This window comes from Strix uralensis, chromosome 10, assembly GCF_047716275.1.
Source record: "Strix uralensis isolate ZFMK-TIS-50842 chromosome 10, bStrUra1, whole genome shotgun sequence".
Classification (NCBI taxonomy): Eukaryota; Metazoa; Chordata; class Aves; order Strigiformes; family Strigidae; genus Strix; species Strix uralensis.
Window position 1 is genome coordinate 12,298,384 of NC_133981.1, and position 21,389 is coordinate 12,319,772.

Here is a 21,389-nt window from a genome sequence, read left to right on the forward strand (position 1 = left end):
AAAACAGTTGTCAAACTTTTTTTTTTTTATTTAAATAAAAAAATGAGACCTCCACACACACCCTCCCCTTCCTCCCCACCTTACCCTGGAGAACTGTTTGTATTCCAGTTCCGTTTGTACCAACATCTGGCAGGTTTTCAGGGAGAGCAAGGCTTCTATGGGGACAATTTGTACACGAAGGAGCCCTGTGTGGTACGTAGTTCAGAACACAGGATGGAGATGACATAAACCTGTTATCCACTTAATCTTTCCCTCCTCCCCAAGTCCACAGTCAGATAACAAGCGGATCCAGTGGCCCTACAGTTGCTGTGCAGTGATGTAGCTATTTATTTAAGCTCTTTTGCAACTCTTTTGGCCTTGGTGCTAAGCTCGTTTGCCACACGGACTTCCATCTCCTGCAATAGCAGCAGTCATGTGTCTTGACATTTTGTCACTTCTCCTCCTCTCTTGGGCTCTCTGCATTCGCATCCCAGTAGAGTTGAGATTACAATGTACCATTTAGGTATTTAGGGAAATTCACTTACCTAAAGGAATCTGTTCAGACTAAGTCAAAGTACCACTGTACAAGACTTTGAGGGTAATGAAAACCCACACAGCTCTTCCTTACCTGGTAAATACCAGTTTTAAACATTTATCAGGGACACATTTGTGACAGGTACCTATTTTCAAGCCCCCCTCGACAGCTGTATTCCCATTCAGCCTCAGTGGGCAATCGTTTCCCTGCCCATGTGCAGAATGCCACAGCATCGTTCCAGGAAACATGAAGAACGGGATGATCCATTCTGGGGAACAAAATAAACAGGACAAGATCATCAGCAGAACGAGGCACTCTCACAGCTATACAGCACAAGCACTTTATGAAACTCTTTTAGAGGTGGCCACAAAGGACCATGAGGAAGTTCACAGTTCAGTTACAACTGGACAAGCTATCAGTTTACTTTTACAGAAAAGAAGCTATTTAAAGAAAGACAGCAAGATGCTGGAAGGGAAATGCAGCCATCAGAGAAAAACAAGGAAGAGAAAAAAAAACCCCTGCTGTTTGCCTCATCATGCTTTTACATATACAGAAGACATTTGTGGCTTGTGCTTTCTCATGGTCTCACCTCAGAAACCTGCTGCACCCAGGAGACAGTGAAGAACTATTGATAAACTGGCTTCTGTGGAAGCGCAGGTGCTCAGAGACCCAAAGGAAGACACCAGAAGCCTGCAGCATCACTACTCCTCGCTAGCCCAGTTTAACAGTATCTTAACAATAAGAGAGAATTCTCAATAGGAAAATTTACATTGCAATTTAACAGCGAATGCTCTTCACTTCCCTGTGCACTCTTTGCTGCAGGTTCTTTCTTTGCTGTCAGTTGTGGAGTTTTTGAGGGAGAAGTGAGATGAAAGAGTCCTTGCTCTTATCAACATCATCTTTTACAGCACCCAATCCAGCAAACTATAGAAACTTAACAAAAAACTATTTTTCTTCAGGTGTTTCAAGCGGTCCACAGTTTACACCAAAGCTCCTGTCTTTCCCTTGGTTTAGTTCCAGGATTGCCCTTACAATCCTGGCCTCTTTTTCCAGAAAAAGACAGAAAAAATGCCAAGTCATTTTTGTTACAAGGATCCTCCCCATCCAAGCCTCTAATAGACCAAGACACTTCACGAGCTGAGGGTACTGGTCCAGAAGACAGATACAGAGAACTTGATATTAATTTGTCTTTCCTGCCTCATTTAACAAGCCAGCATATGCCTGTTGGGCCATTAGGCTGCTTCCCTGTGGCAAGTTCACCAGCAGTTGTGCTGGCCTAGGTTTATGCTGTACTTCTGCAAGACTAAATTTGCATGGCAGGTTTCCAACTCTTATCTGCTGACTGTGACCTAAATTTTGCTGTCTCCCCCTAACAATGCCTCCTAATATTATCTCTATTTTTGCCTCAGATAATTCTTCCACTGCCCTTGGAGAACAGACAACGGACTTGTTACTAAGCAGTTCAGCCATCAGATGATGTTACACTAACATAGCCCTGTCCTTAGAGGACTCAAAACCATGTCAGCATCTACTAGATCTAGGCTAAGAGTCTGACTTTATTTCAAACAGCAGTTTTGAAACTTTAATTAGTTGATTAAGGCAGCTAGCACCAAGTTCACTGACACCTGCCTAGCGAGAGAATGAGTCGCAATATAAGAGGCCTCAAATGAAGGCAGCTACCTCCAAATAAGCATACAGCAACATACATCACTGAACAAAGGCTTTCACCATGTGCAACCCAGGGCTAGTTCTGCAGCATCCATTAAAAGCACCTGAGAATAATAAAGCCTTTTGATTTTCTAGGCCTAAAATTCATTCCACTTCTGAATGGTAAGAGATTGCATAAAGACACAGATCAGCAAGTTTCAGGATTCACACTACCAAAGCATGGCACTAACTACAGGCTGTTAAGAAAAAGTAAAGTTTTCCAAAGCATTCAGAGCTTCTAGATAAGAGTCACAACTGATTTTCCACAATAATCAGCCCACAAAGTCAGAATCGCAGTAAAAAGGAAAAAACCCCTCAGTCTTCTGCCACCAGAGATAGGCCTCCAAATCCCAGATGAAGGACATGCTACATGCACTCCTAGAGTAGGCACGCAACTAGTATTTAGTCTTCCTCTCTAAAACCAAATCTGCACTGAATCCTCTGAAGTTACTGACCCTCTGAAGACACGCTCTGTTTCACTGCCGATACATAAATGTGAAAACACACCGAAGCACATTTCAGTATCGTCTCTTTTCCCTCAGGTGGAAAGTACTTAGAGACCTTTTTGAAATGCTACTATGTCCTTGACCATACAACCACCAAATACTGCATGCAACACACTAGAAGATGGGAAAACAGTTGCAGAAGCAGCAGCAAACAAGTAACTAATTTAAAACCCTTTCTTGCATTCCCTTCCTGGTGCAAGTTTACAGGTGTATTTACAAGCACTGTGTAATATAGTTGAATGGCTGCTTATGGCTTACCTGTTGAAGATACTCGAGTCAGGACCCTCAGGGTGCCTCCAGTTGGCTCCCTTCACGGGTAACCACCAGGGAGCAGCCGCAACCTGAAAGGGGACAAGAATGGCCAGGAAAGATGCCTTAAATTCCCAGATAAAGGCTATTCTGAAAAAACAGCATGTGACAACAAGCTACAAAGCTTTCACTCACAGCTCATAGCTCTGCCTGCAGCCAATTAACTTATTACTAAGGTGATCATTTGATCCACATGACAGTACTGCTGGCCAGGGAACAGCCCAAGGTATGGAAAAGTACAAAGAAAATACCACCCAAAAAACAGCGAGAGGGAGACCAAACCCTGAGCATGGTTTTCTGAAGTATTGCCCTCTGGCTGCCTCTCCTTCCCTCCTACATTTTCTCACCTGCAGGTCTGACACAAAGCAGTTTATTCTCTCTGAAAGCACAGCCTTCAGCATGCTGCCTGTGGTGGACCCAACTGTCCTCCCAGAAATTCTCAAGTATATTCCTTCACCTCTGAAAACGAAGCCAAGAACACTCAGATGGCAGTGGCTGGAAGAGGTCATCTGGACCATTAGAGTTTTACTCAATTCTTTTACAACAGTATGCTCACAGTACAGTTAAACCAGCTAACCCCCTGGCTGACCCCAGGCTGACACATTCTGCAGAGATGATTAAAAAAAAAAACAACCCACAGTTTTGGCTTAAGGAGAATTTTCATCCCAATTATTTGCTCCCTAGACTCAGTGTTTTGGAATAACTAAAACAAAATCCTGATGACATCCTTTAACTAGGGTCAAAACACACATCTTGCAACACATCTGTTTTCCAGTTAATTAACTTAGTAAGCTGATTTTAAATTATTTGCTATCAGCTTCCAGAAGGTGGAGACAGAAGAGCCACAGAAGTGAAGCCTTTTTTTTTTCCCCCAGTTGGTTTGCTGAGTCAATCAAGCTTGCAGACAAAATACTGTGCAACAGCGCAGATATCAAGTACTTCTCTTGAACCAAAAGTTTCAAATTTGGTTCTGCGATACCAAAAAATTATTCCTGGAATACATTCACTAAAGATTTCTTCTATTAAGCATACTTCAAAGCTGAGAAGGTCAGCACACAGCACATTTAACTATTCTATTCTGACTCACATTCACTTAGAAATACTTATCTTAATAATGGGTCCTTACAGAAAATTGAGGCAAAAAAGAACAGTCATGCTAACCATCAATAGTGGGTTTTTTCCAGCAGCTTGAGTGCTTGTTTCTGAAATACTCCTATTAGGGAGATAATTTCCATAATTAAGAAAAATCAGAGTAAATAAGCCTCCAATGCTTTAGGAGTTAAACCACCTACCAGCTGGTGAGCCCTAGACTGAGGAGGTCCAGATGCTACTCTAACACTGGCCTGTAGAACAACTTCCAGCAACTTCTGCCCTTCCTACTGCCCCTCAGCTTTCCTCGCTCTAGAGATGGCAAAGGGAAGAAGTAGACTGTTTATTTCTCTTCATCATGCTGCTAAACCAACTTTGTAAAGCTACACAAAGTTTGTAAACCTACACAAGTAGGAATTGTGCCAAGAGGATTACCCTTTAACTCACCAAATCCTTCACAGGACAGTCCAAAAGTAAAAGTCACTGAAACCTGGTACTTGAGGCAGAGCACCTGCCCGGTCAGACAATTTTAACAGCAGCTTCTAGGAGGAAGCTGCATCCTTCAACAGTGACGAACATTTTACATGTAATTACACGTGTGAGAAAAAATTCTCTATGACAAACATAAGTTGTTATAAACTCTGGTCCAAACTACACATCCAATCCCTCATTTGAATGTTTCAGTAGGAAAATAAACTGCAATGTCTAAGAAATTGAAATGCTGCTAATACACAAAGACATATTATCTTATCTTTAAAGCACCTGATCAGTCTATGCTATAACAGCTCCCATGACAGCTTTTCACTCTTCTCGCATCATCACATCCAAATTTTGCCTACAGCATACATCTGGGTACCTTACCAAAAAGCTCATTGTAAATCAAGAGCAATCCTGGCCTAAAGCTGCAGAGCTGTTGGCTTAAGCTCAGCTAAAAGCCCACAGCTCTTCACGAGCTCTAGGCAAGAGTGCTGGAATCCCTAAACTCACTGCAGGACTCCTCCAGGCTGGGAAGCCATCCACTCCGTGGGTTTCTGACACTCTCTTCCAAAGTAGATGAAGACATTGGTGTTATGTACAAAAGAAATAAAGATGCTCTTAGCAGCTGGCTGATGACTGAGATGTTCTGTCCATGTGTTCTCTACCTAAATGGGATCCTTCAGACATACTAGTAAAGTAATGGCATTTCCTAAAGATCCTGCTTTCTCATCTCCCTAGCACGACAAGCACGTAAATCAACACCAACCACATCATTCTGGCTCAGTATCTAACAGCCAATGACATTCTCCCCACAATCAGAGCTCCCTACCCTTTTCAGAAAAGCATGAAAATATTTGATCTCTAACTAGAAACTACAGCTCTGAGAGTGAGCATTCAAACCCAAAGATGGGATCTTCATTCAGAGATTCACAGCTCAATTCTCGTAGCACTAAGGCCTCAGAAGGACAGATACTACAGTCAATAGGCTTAGAACTAGTCTGATTTAACCAATTCCTTGTATATTTTAAGCTTTAACCTTTAATCTATACTCAAGATAGGACAGAAATCCAAAGTTAGAATTTTACAGCTCTTTAAGGAAAAGAAGAGAGCCACAGTAGTATTTCCTAAAGGTTATCCGTGAATCTGAAAGATCATGAGTAAGATTTCATCGCAATAGTTTTAAGCACAACGCATATTTGTAAATGAAACTGCTGGCTTTTGGATAAAAATCTCTGCAGGAGACTGCAAAGACGTTTTAGAAGCCTTTAATTTTGGAAACCATTTTTGTTATGCAAAAGAAAAAAGCAGATGCTTTTAATCAGAATGGTTTATTTTAAACTGAGAAAAATATAATCTCTCCGCATGAGAGCACTACGTGTGCATGTCTTCTGTTTCTGGCTCTGCTGAACTGAACACCAAATGGCTGCCAGTCTTTGCAGAACACCCAGATCTTTAGAGAAGTTACACATACAGTACTAGGACAGTGATAACAGTGATAGAATACATACAGCCTTCAATAATTAATTGGGAACTAATCTAAGTCAGCCACTGACACCAGTGAGCATGCACCAAGATGCTCCTTCCAAAAGAGAAAGTCGTGTACCTGAAATTTACAGTCCTCTCAGAAAACTTGTCAGAAGTCTTTAAAGCTTTAATTGCTCTGAATCTAATTAGGAGAAGAGCTAATTAGTCAGAGATATTACAACATCACAGTTAATACAGCAAAACCCTCCCTTGCCACTAATGAGCTTAGTTACTTTCATAATGCTCAGCGTTCTCATGCTTCACTCCAAAACATGTGTTCTGTAGACTGGCAACAGATTCATTTTGTAAAAATAGCAGCATATGCTGCTGAATAGATCTTGAAGAGATACTGAATTAGAGGACAGTATCTCCTTCATTTTGATTAACTCTTTACAGCATAGCCCCTCACTTGTAACAGAACCGGTTAAACATAACTGCCCTGCAAACGTTACACAACTGCCTCGATAGACAAGGAAATGCAGTTCTAGGAGCAAAGCGCATTTCAGAGGCAGAGAAGCTCAACACTTGTTTTGGTCTGATCCAGCTGAAAACTTGGATTATCCAGCTCTCTGCTCCAGGATTAAACTTTAAGAACTCTCTGTTCTGCTTATCAAACTTGTAGCGCTGTGAAGAAAAGAGAACACGATACGATAATACTGGGAAGATATACTAACAGTTAATTCCGACATACACGTTTTCCACTCAAATGAAGCAATTTGAAGAACTGAAGCCTATACTCCCACTATCAGCTGGCATAAAATTCAAAGTTTTAAGTATTCAATTTTCTTCTCGAAGTAGGCTGGGATATCCTAACTTTAATTGCTCCATTAACTCGTGACTTCAAGATTTTTAGAGTACTTTACAATTATCTTTCAGAAAATTCCTCCCTAAATATATACAGAGAAAATGAAAGGGGGGAACATCAGGAAAGTCAGTTCCATTGTCAGCATTACACTGTTACTGCAAAAGCAGGAGGGGAATACCCTTAAAAACACACCCAAAAACGACCCCAAAATCCCAGCCAATAACCATGGAAATATTTGTATTAGTCTTGCACCTAATGTGGCACTGGCCATGTTAGAAAAAAACAACCCCCCACTTGAGCTCCAAATTTCAAATTCAAATCACATTTATGTATTAGAAGAATTACCAAAAATAAACTCAACTGAGTAGCTAATCTTGGCTCTAATTCCATTTCTAACATGCAGCAAGTCATTTGAAATAACAAAGCTGTAGATTTTTAACCTTAAGTCAGGCCTGTAAGATGAGAAATTCATGCTGTTGTCCAGACATGTAGCACCCAACATCTTTTTTTGATGCACTACAGCATTATAATGCTTTTTTAATGTAAGAAGGCCTGCATACACTAGGTCAAGATAAATGTCTGGAAGAAGCAGAAGTTATTGCAGAGTAAGAACCTCAGCAATTTAGGGATCAACCATCTGAAAGGAGATTTTTCCAAGTGAAAAGTAGTCTAAGTCTGGAAAACACTGCAAGAATCATTTATGAAGTGTGGGTTCTTAAAGGGAGATAAGGCACACTTCAGTTTCAGAAGCTGACTTAATAGGTTACCACTTGTTAGAACAAGATGTACAGTGCTTAACAAAATCTGAAATTTGCAAAAGGATCCTCTTGGCTGCAAAAGCAATGTGTGCATCAGCTGGAAGCAGGGAAGTTAAGAAGCCTTATCTCTGGGAAATACACTCAGTGGTCTAGACACCCTCATTGCTAGCATTGGTAGGACTTGAGAAAAAAATTAGTTATTCAGTAAAGAATATAATTTTTGCATGAGGTTTTATTTTATCCATGTAAGGCAGATATACATAAATCTCTGTCAATTTTTCCTCCTTTAAGCCTTATCTTAAACCCTGAACAGCTGATTAATGAACTACTGAAGAAAGAAGCAGACAGAAAATAGAACATTTTTAGTAGGGCAGGGAGTTCAAGAAATAAAAATAATTACTGTCATTTCCCCTCAGAAACCAGAAAGAAGTCACATTAGGTGGGGTCCTGGTCACAAGTAACTTTACACCTATTTCTTTAAGTAGCATTAGCATACCTCCCCAAAAACCCTCAAAAACCTCCTCCCTCACTAGATTTGGGGCAGAAATCTCTCCCACCCTCCTCACGCAGCTCCTGGAACCTGTCACCCAGCACCTCCTGCCCTCCGCAGCACGGGAGCCCGCTCTGCCAGCCGGGCACCGCCACGGGATGGGCGACGGTCACCTACACCTGCCTGCAGCCGCGGACGGCAGGTGCCAACGGATCCCTCGGACACGGGGGTGGTGGTTCAGCAGCCCCAGACACTAGTGGGTATTCTGGGCGGCCATGTGAGCACAGCCCAGCTCTCGGCTGACACCCAAGGCAGCATTTGGGCTGGCTGGTGTCACTACCCTCGTGAGGTCCTGCTCTGGGTCAGAGAGGGAAATCAGTGGAGGGCAGAGACGAATCTGAGCCCCGCTCTGATCCAGCTTTGCAGCCTGATTCAGAACACATCACACCGCGAGGGGCAGTTTGAACCAAGCCGGAGACACGTAGTGGTCCCACTGGATTTTAAAGCCATTTTCCAGACACAAGGAAAAGCCCTCCGGCAGATGCCCGCTCCCCATTCACCTTCACCACTCTGCAGCTCTGCTTCTCCTTCTTATCGGCACACTGAAAACAGCACGAACATGACCTATTTCTATGCAGCACATCATCTCTATAGCAACGGGCTTGTGTTTAAGTTGAAACAGCTGTAACTGAGTCAGGGAGACATTGCAATGTAAATAGTGTGGAAGTGAAAACCGCTTCAAGGCTCAAGACAAAGAATAGATCGCTCCTAGCCAGTTATCAAGGTTGTCATAGTAGCTGCATAAGGGAGACATAATCTACATATGCAGCTATAATTCATATTTGTACTTGAAGATACTCTGCGGAGAAGAGCAAACCTTCTATAATTATGTACATAAACTGAACTGAAACATGATTGTCAAATTCTCCACCAAATCAGTAATTAAGCACACTGAAACAGCTTAGAAGTAGACAGTTGAGTATTTTTTCCAGAAGATAACTAATACTTCTGCAACGCTATGGCAAGTCCCATGCTATTTATTATATCAATTAAAAGTCCCAGCTCCCCAAAAGCTCTAATTACAGAAGAATCTGTTTTCATTCTTATTTTCTAAAGTTTCTAGCCTCCCTCATTAGCTCAGAAATGAAAGCAATAAGGGTTTTTGTTTAATATTGAATATTGATATTGTTTGCCTTGAGTTAAGTCTCAATATTTGAAAGTAGTTTGAAATTGCAGTACTCCAAAAAGGAAAGGCAGCAGCTTTATAGAATAAATATATTTTAGGTCATCAGTTAGAGAAAAGATTTCAGACTTCATCAGAAACTAGCACTTTATTTTTACAAAGGAACCCTTCCTTTGCATAAGGAAAGGCCATTGAATCTCATTCAAACAGTGTAATACGTCGCAGCTATGTCCATCCTCCAAGAAAAATAACCAAAAATATTTGGTGCTAAAATCCAGTAAGATTCATTAAGTGCAAGTTTTGGAATCCAAAGAAGCTTCTTTTGAGGAACTGATATTCCTGGTGAGTTCCATTGCTGGAAGTCTATTTTTCAGTCAACATCTAAGTCGGCACTCAAGCTAGTCATTTTTTCCAGCAACCAAGTGAATATGAGCTTTAAGGAAATGACATGTGCACAGATATATCTACAGCCTGAGGCACAAGCAATGCCCCACTTTAAAGTTGTAGTTTAAGCTGATAAATATGGACTAATATTACAGGTCATTCCCACAGAGATGGTTCCTGCACATCATTCTTTATCCCAGTGGTGGGAGTACAGCACAAGAAGATGGATATTAACAGTTCAATAGCTCCATCTTCCCAACTCCTATTAGGGGCGATTTGAAGCAGTGGGGTCTGCAAGAAATAGGCTCACCCATCTCTTCCTTTGATTTCAGTTTCCTCTCTGACAGGCCTCTGAAAAAGCAAAAAACAAGTGTAGTAGAGACAAAATTTACCCTTAAAGAAACAGTAAGTGGGTTTGTCCACTTCTATTTATGCATCCTATGTACACTGACATCTTAGCATCGTCAGACAAACTACACAATAACCTACCTGCTCCCCCCAAGCCACAGATAAGCAAGTCAGTGCATGCTGTCATGCAAGGTATATTCTCCACAGTAACTGCTTGCAAACACTAGTGCTGCTATCCTCCCTGCAAACATTGCTCCTTTCATTATGATTTGAAATACACAATGTTGCGACAATGGTTTTAGAATGGGACTATGCCCTTTGAGTTACAGGCTAGAGGCACTGCTATAAATAGGTAAATTGCACAGCTCATACAAATAGTGATGAAAGTAGCATCCAATAGTTCTAGAGTGACAGAATTCCTTAATAATATTTGCTCAAGTCTGCCAGTGAACTAATTTCATTGCATTCTCAGACCAAAAATTCAATACTGCCTAAAGACAACTGAATTATACAGATTTGTATGCTTTCAGTCTCTTCATTGCAGCGTTTATCTGGCCTAGAAGCAAAAATTAATTTTGCTATCTTCCACAAGCCAAGAATAAAAATGTTCCCACTACTCTCCAGTGAGCAAATCTGACTTTATGCTGCACTCCAGCCTTTGTAAGTGCTATCCTGTTTACCTTTTTCATGGTAGCTGCACAGCAAGCGAAACTCTTGCAGTTATTTGCAAGAGCTCTCAAATCCCCACGCTGGCAAGCACGCCTCAGTACCTTCTCATTTCACAGACACAATCTGAATGCTTTTTGCTCTAGGATACATAGAAATGCCATATAAATGGCATTGTAAAATGCCATGAAATAATAGCACCAGGCATGCATTTCCCCCTCTCTGCTTCCTCCTTAACTCAGGGAGATAAAAAAAAGCAAGAAAACAGTTTCATCATAAAATAAGAACAGCAAAATCTCTAAATTTTGTGTTTTTTCCATTTCCCCAAATTCTCTCAAAAGAGAAGGAAAGAAAAAAAATAATCTCCGAGTGCCAAGCTACTAGTGTTTTATCTACAACATCTAAACCAAAAGCCAAGTAACCAAGAAAGGCCATAACTTAATAGCTGCAGTAATTAGTAGCTGGTTTTAGTCTGCAAGTCAGAGAACCAATTTTAATATGTGAAGCCATCAAAACTTGTTAAGCCCACACAAAACGTTTTGGTTTCAAAGGGCCTTCCACCCTCACCCTAGAAAAACCTTTTTTATTTGAGAAAGTCCTCGCGAATTCTATCTCTAACACCCTCATCTGTTACAGTGCTAAGATTTCCCTCTCTGCCGTGTTACCACTGCAAACTTAGAGGCCAAAACTAAAACTCAAGTTCCCAGAAATCTAGCACAATTCAGTTATTGGCTGCTACACCCCTTTTTACTGCTTCCCTTCCAGAGGAGGGTTAGGTCCAACTTACATTCCTCTAGCAGTAGCTATCTAGGAGACCACCTCACCTCCAGGAAACACACACCCAAAGCTCCAATTATTCTACGTGCTAAGCTGGTTTGCTCCTGTATTAGCTTTCACCAGCCCCACCTCTTGTTCTAATTTAGCTCTCTGCTTCCTTCGAGGGCCTATGACAAATTTGGCTGGTTTAAGAACTGGAGAAGCCAAAGTGGCCAAATAGAGGAAAACCCCCAGATACCCCCCAACAGACACACGCACCTCATTATTTATAGGAGCTGTTATATAGCATTTAGTTCAATATCTTCACTTCCACCTTCCCCCAATTCTTTCACTCTGTATGAAATACTACTTCAAAAATACACATTGCTGTTGCTCTTCCCCTATATTCACATTTGCATTTAGCACCCCGTGCTTCAACTGGAGAAAAGCCTCATCAAAACACATCTGAGCCACTAAGGCAAAGTAAAAATACAGTCCTTTTTCACATTAATTTGGTGGAGGGGTTTTCAGTACCAGTAAGAGACCAACGTTTTTATCTTATTTCTGCTTTTCATGGTGGTAGTTATGATTCAAGAAGGTACATACCACAAGCTAAAATATTAGCTGACTAAGGTATACACAGAGAAAAAAGCCTTAATCTTCTCCGTTGCTGGTCATTACAATCTGCTGATGCAAACCAACTTCACGCAATTCACACTTGTTCTGATTACATTTGAACGGTTACGCTGCAGTAGCCAAGTTATAAAGTGCTCACACTTTTTTTTTTTTTTAAGAGTAATTGAATAGTATTAGACTCCTTTCCCCATTTTTTCCCCAGACAACACTAGTAAAAGTTAAGCATTTCAGGCAATGTAACAAGGTAGCTAGCTTTTATTTTCTATTGTTTAATTGAAGCTTGCAGATCCCTAGGAGGAATCTGCTTTTGCAAAACCCTTCAAGTTCCTACCCCCTAGTTGGGACACTTCTGCCTTTTAGCAAGAAAAAATTTGTTGCAAGTTTCTATAGACAACTTGTTTCTTGAAAGCATGATCTACAGAAAACGGCTAATGTATTTTATTAGTTTCAATTAGCTGCGATAAGCATGGTCCACACAGAATTCAGTCGCCTGAGCAGCAACCTGACTACATTATATTCTAACAAAGAACCTTCCTTGTTCTAGCCTACAAATTGCACTGTCACAAAGACCAAAGACCCTCAAAACAACTAAGGTCTGCACAGCACTCTCGACATTTATAACCTCTCACAGAAAATGCATACTAAAACAACAAAAAGACACAGTTTTGAGAGGCAGAAGCATACACAGATAAAATTCTAAGCTGTATCTTCAGACATTGGACTTCTATTTCCAGCTGTACCACTGAGCTGCCTTCTGACACCTCCTTGCAGACAGAAGTTCCTCGCTAAAAGTTAGATTTCATGGTATGTAGCTGCTGAGGGGGCAGGCAGAGAGGAAGAAAAGCAGTTTCTAGCTGCTTTTTCACCTCCTCACATTATTACCATGTTTTAGAACATAAGTTTGTCCACAGCATCAGCATAAAGTTAGGAAGTGCCAAGCTACAAGGCAGGCAGTCACTGTTCTCCAGATCACTTTACCAAAATAATTAATACAGTCTTTCTGTGTGTCTATTTCAACAATGCTCTGCATACTTGCAAAATGACCTAATAACACATACTGAAAACATGGCAAAAGGACAGTCTCCTAAAGTTTACTTTTAACAAATATAGAAAACCTTCATAAAGAAGCAGCCAAAAAGACCAGTTTGGGCTCCATTCCAGCTCTCTGGCATAATACTTGTTCTGTTACCACTACAGCCAACACTGTAGAATTTGGCTGACACACCCAGGAAAGTGGCTCCCAACATTCTGTATGTGTTTATACAAATACCCAAGACTGAGCTTACACCAGCATTCTTAGGGTTTGTTTGTTTGTTTTAAAACAGAGTGCCTGATTTAGGGATTTCTACATCACAAAACTAGGGCAGGAAAAAGAATTTCTCTAATACTGACTGTTGTGAAGATGGGATGAGTCCATCTGCATTTACTCTACCTTCAACATGAATTATGCTAGTATTTGGGAAGTCAGATTTAGTCTTCTTATATCTCACAGTATACAAATGTTAGTCCTGAATTAAACAATAACAAACCGTTTTGTAATCTTCCTTTCCTTGCAGTAGGAAACAAAACCCCACATTTTTTGCCAGTCATTCACAGCACAGATTCACATAGGGCTTCTTGAAACCTCCAATCTATATGCCCCTTGAAGATAAAAATCAAACTTGAAAGATTTCCGCCTCAATCAAGAGCTAACTTCTATAGAAGAATGAATATTCACTACTCTAAGTTATTGTACCATGCACGTGGAAGAAAAATTCTCCTTGTGTTATAAACTATTTTGGAGAAAATTAAATCACTTAATACTAAAGTTCCAGGTATTTTCAGTTGTTTGTCATAATAAATAATAATCCTCTAAACTCCTGGAATTGTACCTTAGATCAAATGGTGTGCATAAGTAAAACCTTGCTACTAACTGAAAGAAATAATTTCATCTCAGACTGTCCCACCTCTCTCTCTCTACTTGTCTAGCATCAGAGGGCGCAAAAGGTGGCAAGAAGAAGTTGTGCTCCTCTACAGGTGCAGTTTCGCTTTACACTTACTTACGTCTAACTGAACTACTGCCAAAAGATGCAGTTTCAGCCCTGCTACTTCCTTATCCATATTTTGTGTACAACCTGCTTCCCTGTGTTGATTCAAGCAGTTGCAGAATAAGCCAAGTTAGCTTTGATGATCCAAAAGAAAATTAACAAAAAAAATTCCCATCCAGCGTAAATGCAACTTGAAGCCACACATCCCCCAAAATTGCCGCGCTACATACATCAGAATGCTTCGTTCCTAAGGCCTTTTTAAAGGCATGGGACAAGAGATCTGGAAATGCAGGGTGTTCATCAAACCTGAGGATAATTCCAGTGGGAAGGGACCTCAGGAGGTCATCTTGTCCAAACTTCTGCTCAAAGCAGATAAATTCATCCAGGAGATGACAAGATATGATCTACTTACTATCAGGAGCTGTAAAGGTTAAGTGACCTGTTAAGGTTAAGAAGGAGGTAAATGAAGCCTAAGAAAGTCTCAGCAACACATTCACAACAGAAAAAGAGGAAAGGTGGGGCAGGGAAGCTTTGCTACTGAACTTTTTTTTTTTTTTTTTTTTTTAAAACCTATACTCACTTCCACTCAACAGGAAAACTGGATCAATTCCAATTTAATCAGCACTGCACCTACCAGGATCACTGTGTTGCCCTAGCAAGATGAAGGGAACTGAAAAAACGGCAAGGCATACAGGATCTTCTACGGAGATGGAGGAAGCACAGTAAACTTACACCATTCACAACATAAGGAGTCTTATAGACTGAGGTCTGCCATAGAAGCGGCACTTCTTTGGAACATTTGCATCTAGTTAAGCTAGAAAAAGCACTCATGCAAACACCACTATCATATCAGATACACAGATGATCCTCGTTTTCTTAAATGGGTAGGATGTGAGATTTACCCACTTTGGACATAGGACTGCACTGGCAGAGCGTGCCAGCCACAGGTACATATGCTCCCACAGCCAGAAGCACTCCTGCTCTTTGCCTACACAGCACATCACTCAGTAGAGCCACTACTCGCATCTGACTTTCTGTAGTATCACCATATTACATGTAATATAAATAAACAGCCTTATATATCTGCACCACTTATTACAATCCTAAATATCTCTCACTTCAGAGGCAAAAAAAGACAAGGGGTTGATACTAACTTTGGCTAATCAGGAGCAGATTTTTTTTTTCAATTGTTTAAAAAAAAGAAAGCACAAAACAGACTGTAAATCCTCCACACTGGAGTCTGTTATTCTAGGCCAAACACCCCTCCATAAACCCCATTTTTGTATACAGCTTTGGGAACATCACACAATTTAGCTGTTACTGACATAACTGCTAACACATCTAACCCAGTGACTGTGAAGTAAGATTTACCCTGCTGTGTACTCACTGCCTGGTGGATGTCAGCTTTCACTTCTTCGCTCAGCATTCCCTCAAACACAAAGGAATCGCCAAATTTTTCTGCCTATAGAAAAAACAAAAGACCCAACCATATTATCAAAGTAATGTTATTCTTAAAATGCCACTCATGTTTACAGCTTTATTTTATCGAGGATAAGGAAATTCTGATAGTAATTTGGAGTTCCCTTTCAAGGAAGTTATATTGGAACAGAAGAGAAAGCATTTTATCCCTGTATGTCGTCTTTTTCAGCAGCCACTGGACAGATGGCAGCTCACAGAGCTTCTGCAAAGGTTTTTACTTCTATTAATTAAAAATGATACGTCAATAATTCAACATTCAAGGGCATATTTAGTTTCTCTTATTTTTGCTTTGGGAATCACAATAAGAGACTTAAGCCTTGTCACTTACTGCTCCATCATCACTAGCACCATGTTTTAAAGTGCTGTTACAACAACAGAGAAGTTAAAAGTAACCCAGTCATTATATCTAGCATTATATAAAGCCAAACCAAACAAAAAATAGAAATAATTTCAGTTCACAACACCAGCATAGGGGTTTTTTTCCCCCTTGGTAAACTAAGTGAATTGATATACTCGGGAAGCTGACACATGCCAACAGAACTCAACACATTTGCCCTTCTCAATTTCTTCATTTTATTGTAGACATTCAAAGACAGTGAATTATCACCATGAGGTGCTTCTGCATGCTCAGAACTCTTGAAGAAAAGCATGGTTTGAAAGAAGGATCCCATTCACCACCCAAATTGCAAGAAGTCTTAGCATATGACTAATATTTATATATTCAGTTTCAAAAAGGAAAGAGAAGAAAAATAATACTTCATTTGTCTTACTTGCCCAATCTGAAAGACCTAAAGATGCAAACAGATTTATCAAAGAGAGGGAAGAAAATACTTTTTTTTGTCTCCTGCCCAGTCTGAAAGACCCAGAGGTAAACAGGCTTATCACCTAAAGGACCCCAGATTTCAGTCTGACAGCATCCATCATGGGCTTTTTTTTTAAAAAAAAAAGTTCGTTAAAAAATACTTTTGATTCAAGATAGCTGTATATCTGGAGATTTTTTTCTTCAGCTTTCTATTTACTTTCAGGTTTCATTTGTCACTGGAGTTCAGTCTAGTCCTTAATAAAAGAAAACCAAGAAGTACGTTGGCTCTGTTTACCCGCAGTAATTAATGTGGACATTATTTAAATACACAAAATAAAACTCAGCTGCATTGCCCCGAAAAACCCTGCAGAATCAGTGCTGTTTACTCTAACACTGAGTTTATTTTTCCAGATCCAGTGTAAAAAGGGGGCCCCATGTGAAGGGACACAGGAGAAGGTAGAAGTGGAGTACCCAAGTACACCAGCTGAGCCACAAAGTGCTGTCTGAAACAGACACCATCAGATGTGGTGTTACATTTACACCCCACTGCACACATGCTCATTCCAGAAGCTGTTTGCAACAAGTAAGCCCTGTTCAAACTCAAAATTGTTAAACAACCTTTTTTCATAATTATTGAGCTAAGAACTTAAAAACAGAACTAGTGCATAGATAAAAGAAGCTCTTCATCCAACCAGAAGCATCCTGTCTTCCAAATGAGAACCAGTTTATCAAGTGAATTCAGCAAAGTGCCTCCTTTGAGACCTGATCATTACTGAGCCTTTTATTTGCCTAAAAGGCCTGTCAGGGTTTTATAGAAGTTGCGTAGGAACAGTCAACTGTCAGGAAAGATCAGAGCCTCAGGCACAGGTAACTTCTTTCTTGGAAGAACCTTAACATATTCTTTCTTAGTCCATTGTTCCCAGCAACATGCACAAAACTATTATTAAACTTGCTATTATATCTTCTTTAGACAGCAGGGCTGTCTATTGCTCAGCTCATTAGCAAGTAGCTGCACTGAACTAGCCTGCAGAGTCCTCAGCTATCACAGTTTTTTAAAATCTCTTATCCCCTGTTCCTCTAAAATAAGGAAAACATAACAACATAGTTGTACTGGTACAAAGATGTCCTATGGTCAAAAAAACCCCAAACAACAACAACAAATACCCTAAAACCCCTTGCATAGACATCTTCAGCCATGTGTTAGCTTCACCCAGGCTGCCTCTGTCATACTGTAGGGAAGATACTAGTTCATCTATTGAGACACTTACTAAATATAACAGTAGACATCTAAATGCCCTTTCAGACCCCTGGGCAGCAAGGCAAGACAATTTTCTCTCTACACTACTTACATCAGAAACATTCTAGCATGCAAATCCCAAGAAAGTATTGTGACATCCTTCAGAAAGAAAAAGCTTAAGTTTTTAATGGAGATTTTGCCAACACAAAGAAAGATGACAGCAGGCTGTATACCCTTCCACCTTACCTCAGTAACATATCCAGTAGAATTCACAAATCTCTCAAACTCCTCATTGCTGACCTCATACTGATCCATGTAGAAACTGTTAACATGGACTCTTCTAGCAGGCCATTCTCCATCTTGCTGTATTTCAGGCTCATCAGTGCCCATTGTGAACGCTCCTCCTGGAATAGCGACCATCTGCAGAGAAAACACCACCCGAAAGATTATGGAAATGAAAGACTGAAAAATCTCTTCTCCTCCTCCACCTCATCTTTGGATGTGCTTTTGCTTTGAGCAGCATTTCACTGACAAGGACGGCACAACAAAATGGCAACAGTGGCATCTTCATCACCACCTGTTTGGAAGAAATTGCATGCAGAACTTAAACCGAAAACAAGAACCCCATTTGCTGCTCTTTCTACATGAAGTCTGGGTAATTCAGAACTTTTACTGAGGGTAATGCTTGTGCTCTAATGAGGAGAAACATGTTCCCCTACTGTACCTAAGAGCCAAGAAATAATCCAGAGTCCTTTCTATTCATTTTTGGATGAGGATTTTTGGCACTTCACTCTATTCCTAGGAAGACTTGATGCATCAATGAGGAATCTGGAGATTAAGAAACTGTGAAGTGCTCTTTTGTGGACAAGCCTATGCTTGTTTGCATACTAACTGCACATGGTTTTTCATTTATTAACAGGCACGTGCAGCATTTTATTACCAACCATGCTGCTAACTGGCAGGTGAACACAGCACCTGCAGCTCCGCGTGCCAGAGATGAGACAAACTTTCAAGTTAGTTATATTCCACTTCCCTGGAAGACTGGCCTTAGGCAAGAGCCTCAAGCTTCAGAAGTTAAGAATGAGTGACAGAATAACATTTTAACAGTGTCAATAAGATGTTTTCCCTTTGAGACCAGCCAGTTTCCAGAGAAACAGTGCACATTTTCCCTCAGCTTTAGTGGGCTCTTTCCAGGATGACAAAAGGCCCCAGAGGTCTTGTCATGCCTCATCAGATGTTTCCTGAGAGGCCTCTAAAGACCACAGACTGAGCAATGCACTCCTCACCCAAAAACCAAGAGCATCCATGATCCCTGCTCAGAAGCTGGTGCTGGAATAAAGAATGACAGCTCGGGATGCGTAAAATCTTCCCAGTGGGCAGGTGATCTTTCAGAGTGTGCCTACCTAAGCGCTAGCTTGCCAAGAAGTTACCCGACTCATCATCAACAGATGAAAGAATTGGGGAAGAAAACTCTCTCTCTTTTCAGTATTCCTGAGCTACCTTCACCCCCAACTCACACTGAATTCAGCCACCTCACTCCTCTCGCGAGTGTGAGAGCCCCAAGAAAGCCATCCAGCACCGACGTACGCATCCACTATGGAAAATAATCTGGCATATCACATTGCACCTGAACATACCCTGGCAGTGACCTATGATCACACACTACTCTTACAGCAAATTCAAGCAGGCAGATCAGTGACAGAACCTAAAATGAGCAAAGCCAGTTCTAAGAGATAGCAGCATTTTTTTTGCAAGATCCTGATGTTTGGTATGCAGGAAATTCAAGTCCAATAACAGAAATAGTCACAGAGAAGTTTCCAGACTAGCACGCTTCTAATACTCCAGAAGTTTAGTTTAAGTTCTGACAGAAAAAGAAGCCTGGGTTTTAAATGTATGAGAGTTCAAACAAAATTCCATTTGCATGTAGTAGAATAACACTATGCAACATGTATATTAAAAGTAGCCAAACTGCAGAGATAGGGTTGTAAAAACTGTGAACTAATTCAGCATTATTTAGATGAAGAGTCGAGTTCACAGAACCAAACATGAACTTTGCACATATAGCCCTTTTGCAGCACAGCCTAGATTATAGGACCTTGATTCTTCTATAGTTGAATTTTTTTGTTTTTTCTTCCTTTACAAGATTCCCTTCATAAAGTTAGATGCTTTCACCATAACAGTTTATCTAGATACCCACAATGACTCATGAACCAGGAAGACAAAAAGAATCATGTTACCTTCCAGCTTCTGGAGTTTACTGTTATTTATGTAGTTACAACACCACCAGCACACCAAACGATCAGGAAATCCATTCACATCAGCTTTCCAGCACCTCCCTCTGTTCTGAAGAGAAGCTGGAGTATTTGACATAACCCTGCATGTCCAATTTCATTGTTTCTTCTCCACTACAGCTCTCTCCTTTTGCTTGGGTCTCTCCCAGCAACACTTAAAATTCACACAACTTGCAATGTGCCTCTTAAGAAGTGCTACAAATCCTTTTCCTTTGAACTTTGGAAGCTAGCTGTATCCTCATAACTCTTTTCTCCACTAAAAGAATCTGAGCATTTACAGACTGTCTTTAACTGAATCCATAAAAGGGCTTCAGGATAAATTTGCTTACATTTTTTAGGACTTAGGGAATGACAACGTGGTACAAAGTTGCACCACTTTCTTCCAACCTCTTTCCAACCCACTGTAGCTAAAACAACTCCTCGAAGCAGTCTTCAAAGCAAGATTCAGACCTCATTAGTGAGCTGCTGTCTCAAAGCATGTGAAAAATTAACTCTGGCTTTACAGCCCAGCATTCATTTCCAAAACCTGAAAAATCTCTTTAGATTGCCAGTGTACATTCAGCAAGGAACATCCAAGGGCTTTCTTATGAACCTGCTGCTTTTGCAGCCCCCAGCAAAGCCAAGACTACTGGTATCCACCTGATACCAAAAATTGATTGCACAGTATTATCCTCCCCACCAAGGCTCATTTCACAGCTCCACCTCCTGTTTGGAAATAGGACTTTCCTTTGACAGCCAGCTTTATGATAACACCACATCATGGCTGCAAGGCTCAGATGTCTGACAGAGCTCTTCATCTAAGAACACTGGAATACAACACTAAGTGAAGAACAGATTTTCTGCAGACATCACATCCAGAAACCACATTGGCATAGTTAATTAAGCAGCTTTAACACCCAGTTTTAAAATACAGGTAGCTAACACTAAGGAACTAAACTCTAAGAAATATCAAAGTTGAACTATGGAGGCAGAAATCCAACAGCAGAAGCTGACAGTTATATAATTTACTGTATTAGGTGATGCATTATAACAGAGTGTACAACAATAATTACCTGTATCTTCACAATATTACTTAGCTAGCACATGTTAGCTCATTATCCTCAAAACTCAACTTCAACAACAGGGACCACATTTGCCTATGATTATACTTAAGTGTTATGGTAATGCAGAGCAGACCCACTAAAGTACTAGCTCCCCATTTCTAAAGATGTAGTAGAAATAATTAATCTCAGCTGTGGTTGAGGTAGAAGCCAATTTTTCCCCTCACTTCCCTTCTGGTAAAAATGTTTTCTAGCTAAGCATAATCAAATTACCTTGTGAACATAGCTTAAAATCCAGCAGCAATTAGTTTTTGTTATCTGTTGTTGAAGTTGCCAGCTTCCTTGCATAAAGTAAGAGTCA

At 40.5% G+C, this 21,389-nt stretch overlaps 1 protein-coding gene across 3 annotated transcripts in view; it reads right to left on the minus strand.

Moving 5' to 3' along the window:
• The window catches only part of SUMF1 (sulfatase modifying factor 1), a 38,240-nt gene that overhangs the window by 15,376 nt on the left and 1,475 nt on the right, over positions 1-21,389 (minus strand). For 2 of the 3 annotated variants that reach the window (XM_074879202.1, XM_074879203.1), the window contains exons 2-5: positions 17,944-18,117; positions 15,567-15,641; positions 2,986-3,068; positions 660-782 (exon numbers count right to left, since the gene is read on the minus strand). In XM_074879202.1, the coding sequence (XP_074735303.1) occupies positions 660-782; positions 2,986-3,068; positions 15,567-15,641; positions 17,944-18,117 (455 nt within the window). Of the gene's footprint in view, positions 1-84; positions 186-659; positions 783-2,985; positions 3,069-15,566; positions 15,642-17,943; positions 18,118-21,389 lie in introns of all 3 variants that reach the window. The other variant, XR_012630247.1, reaches the window with a different exon arrangement.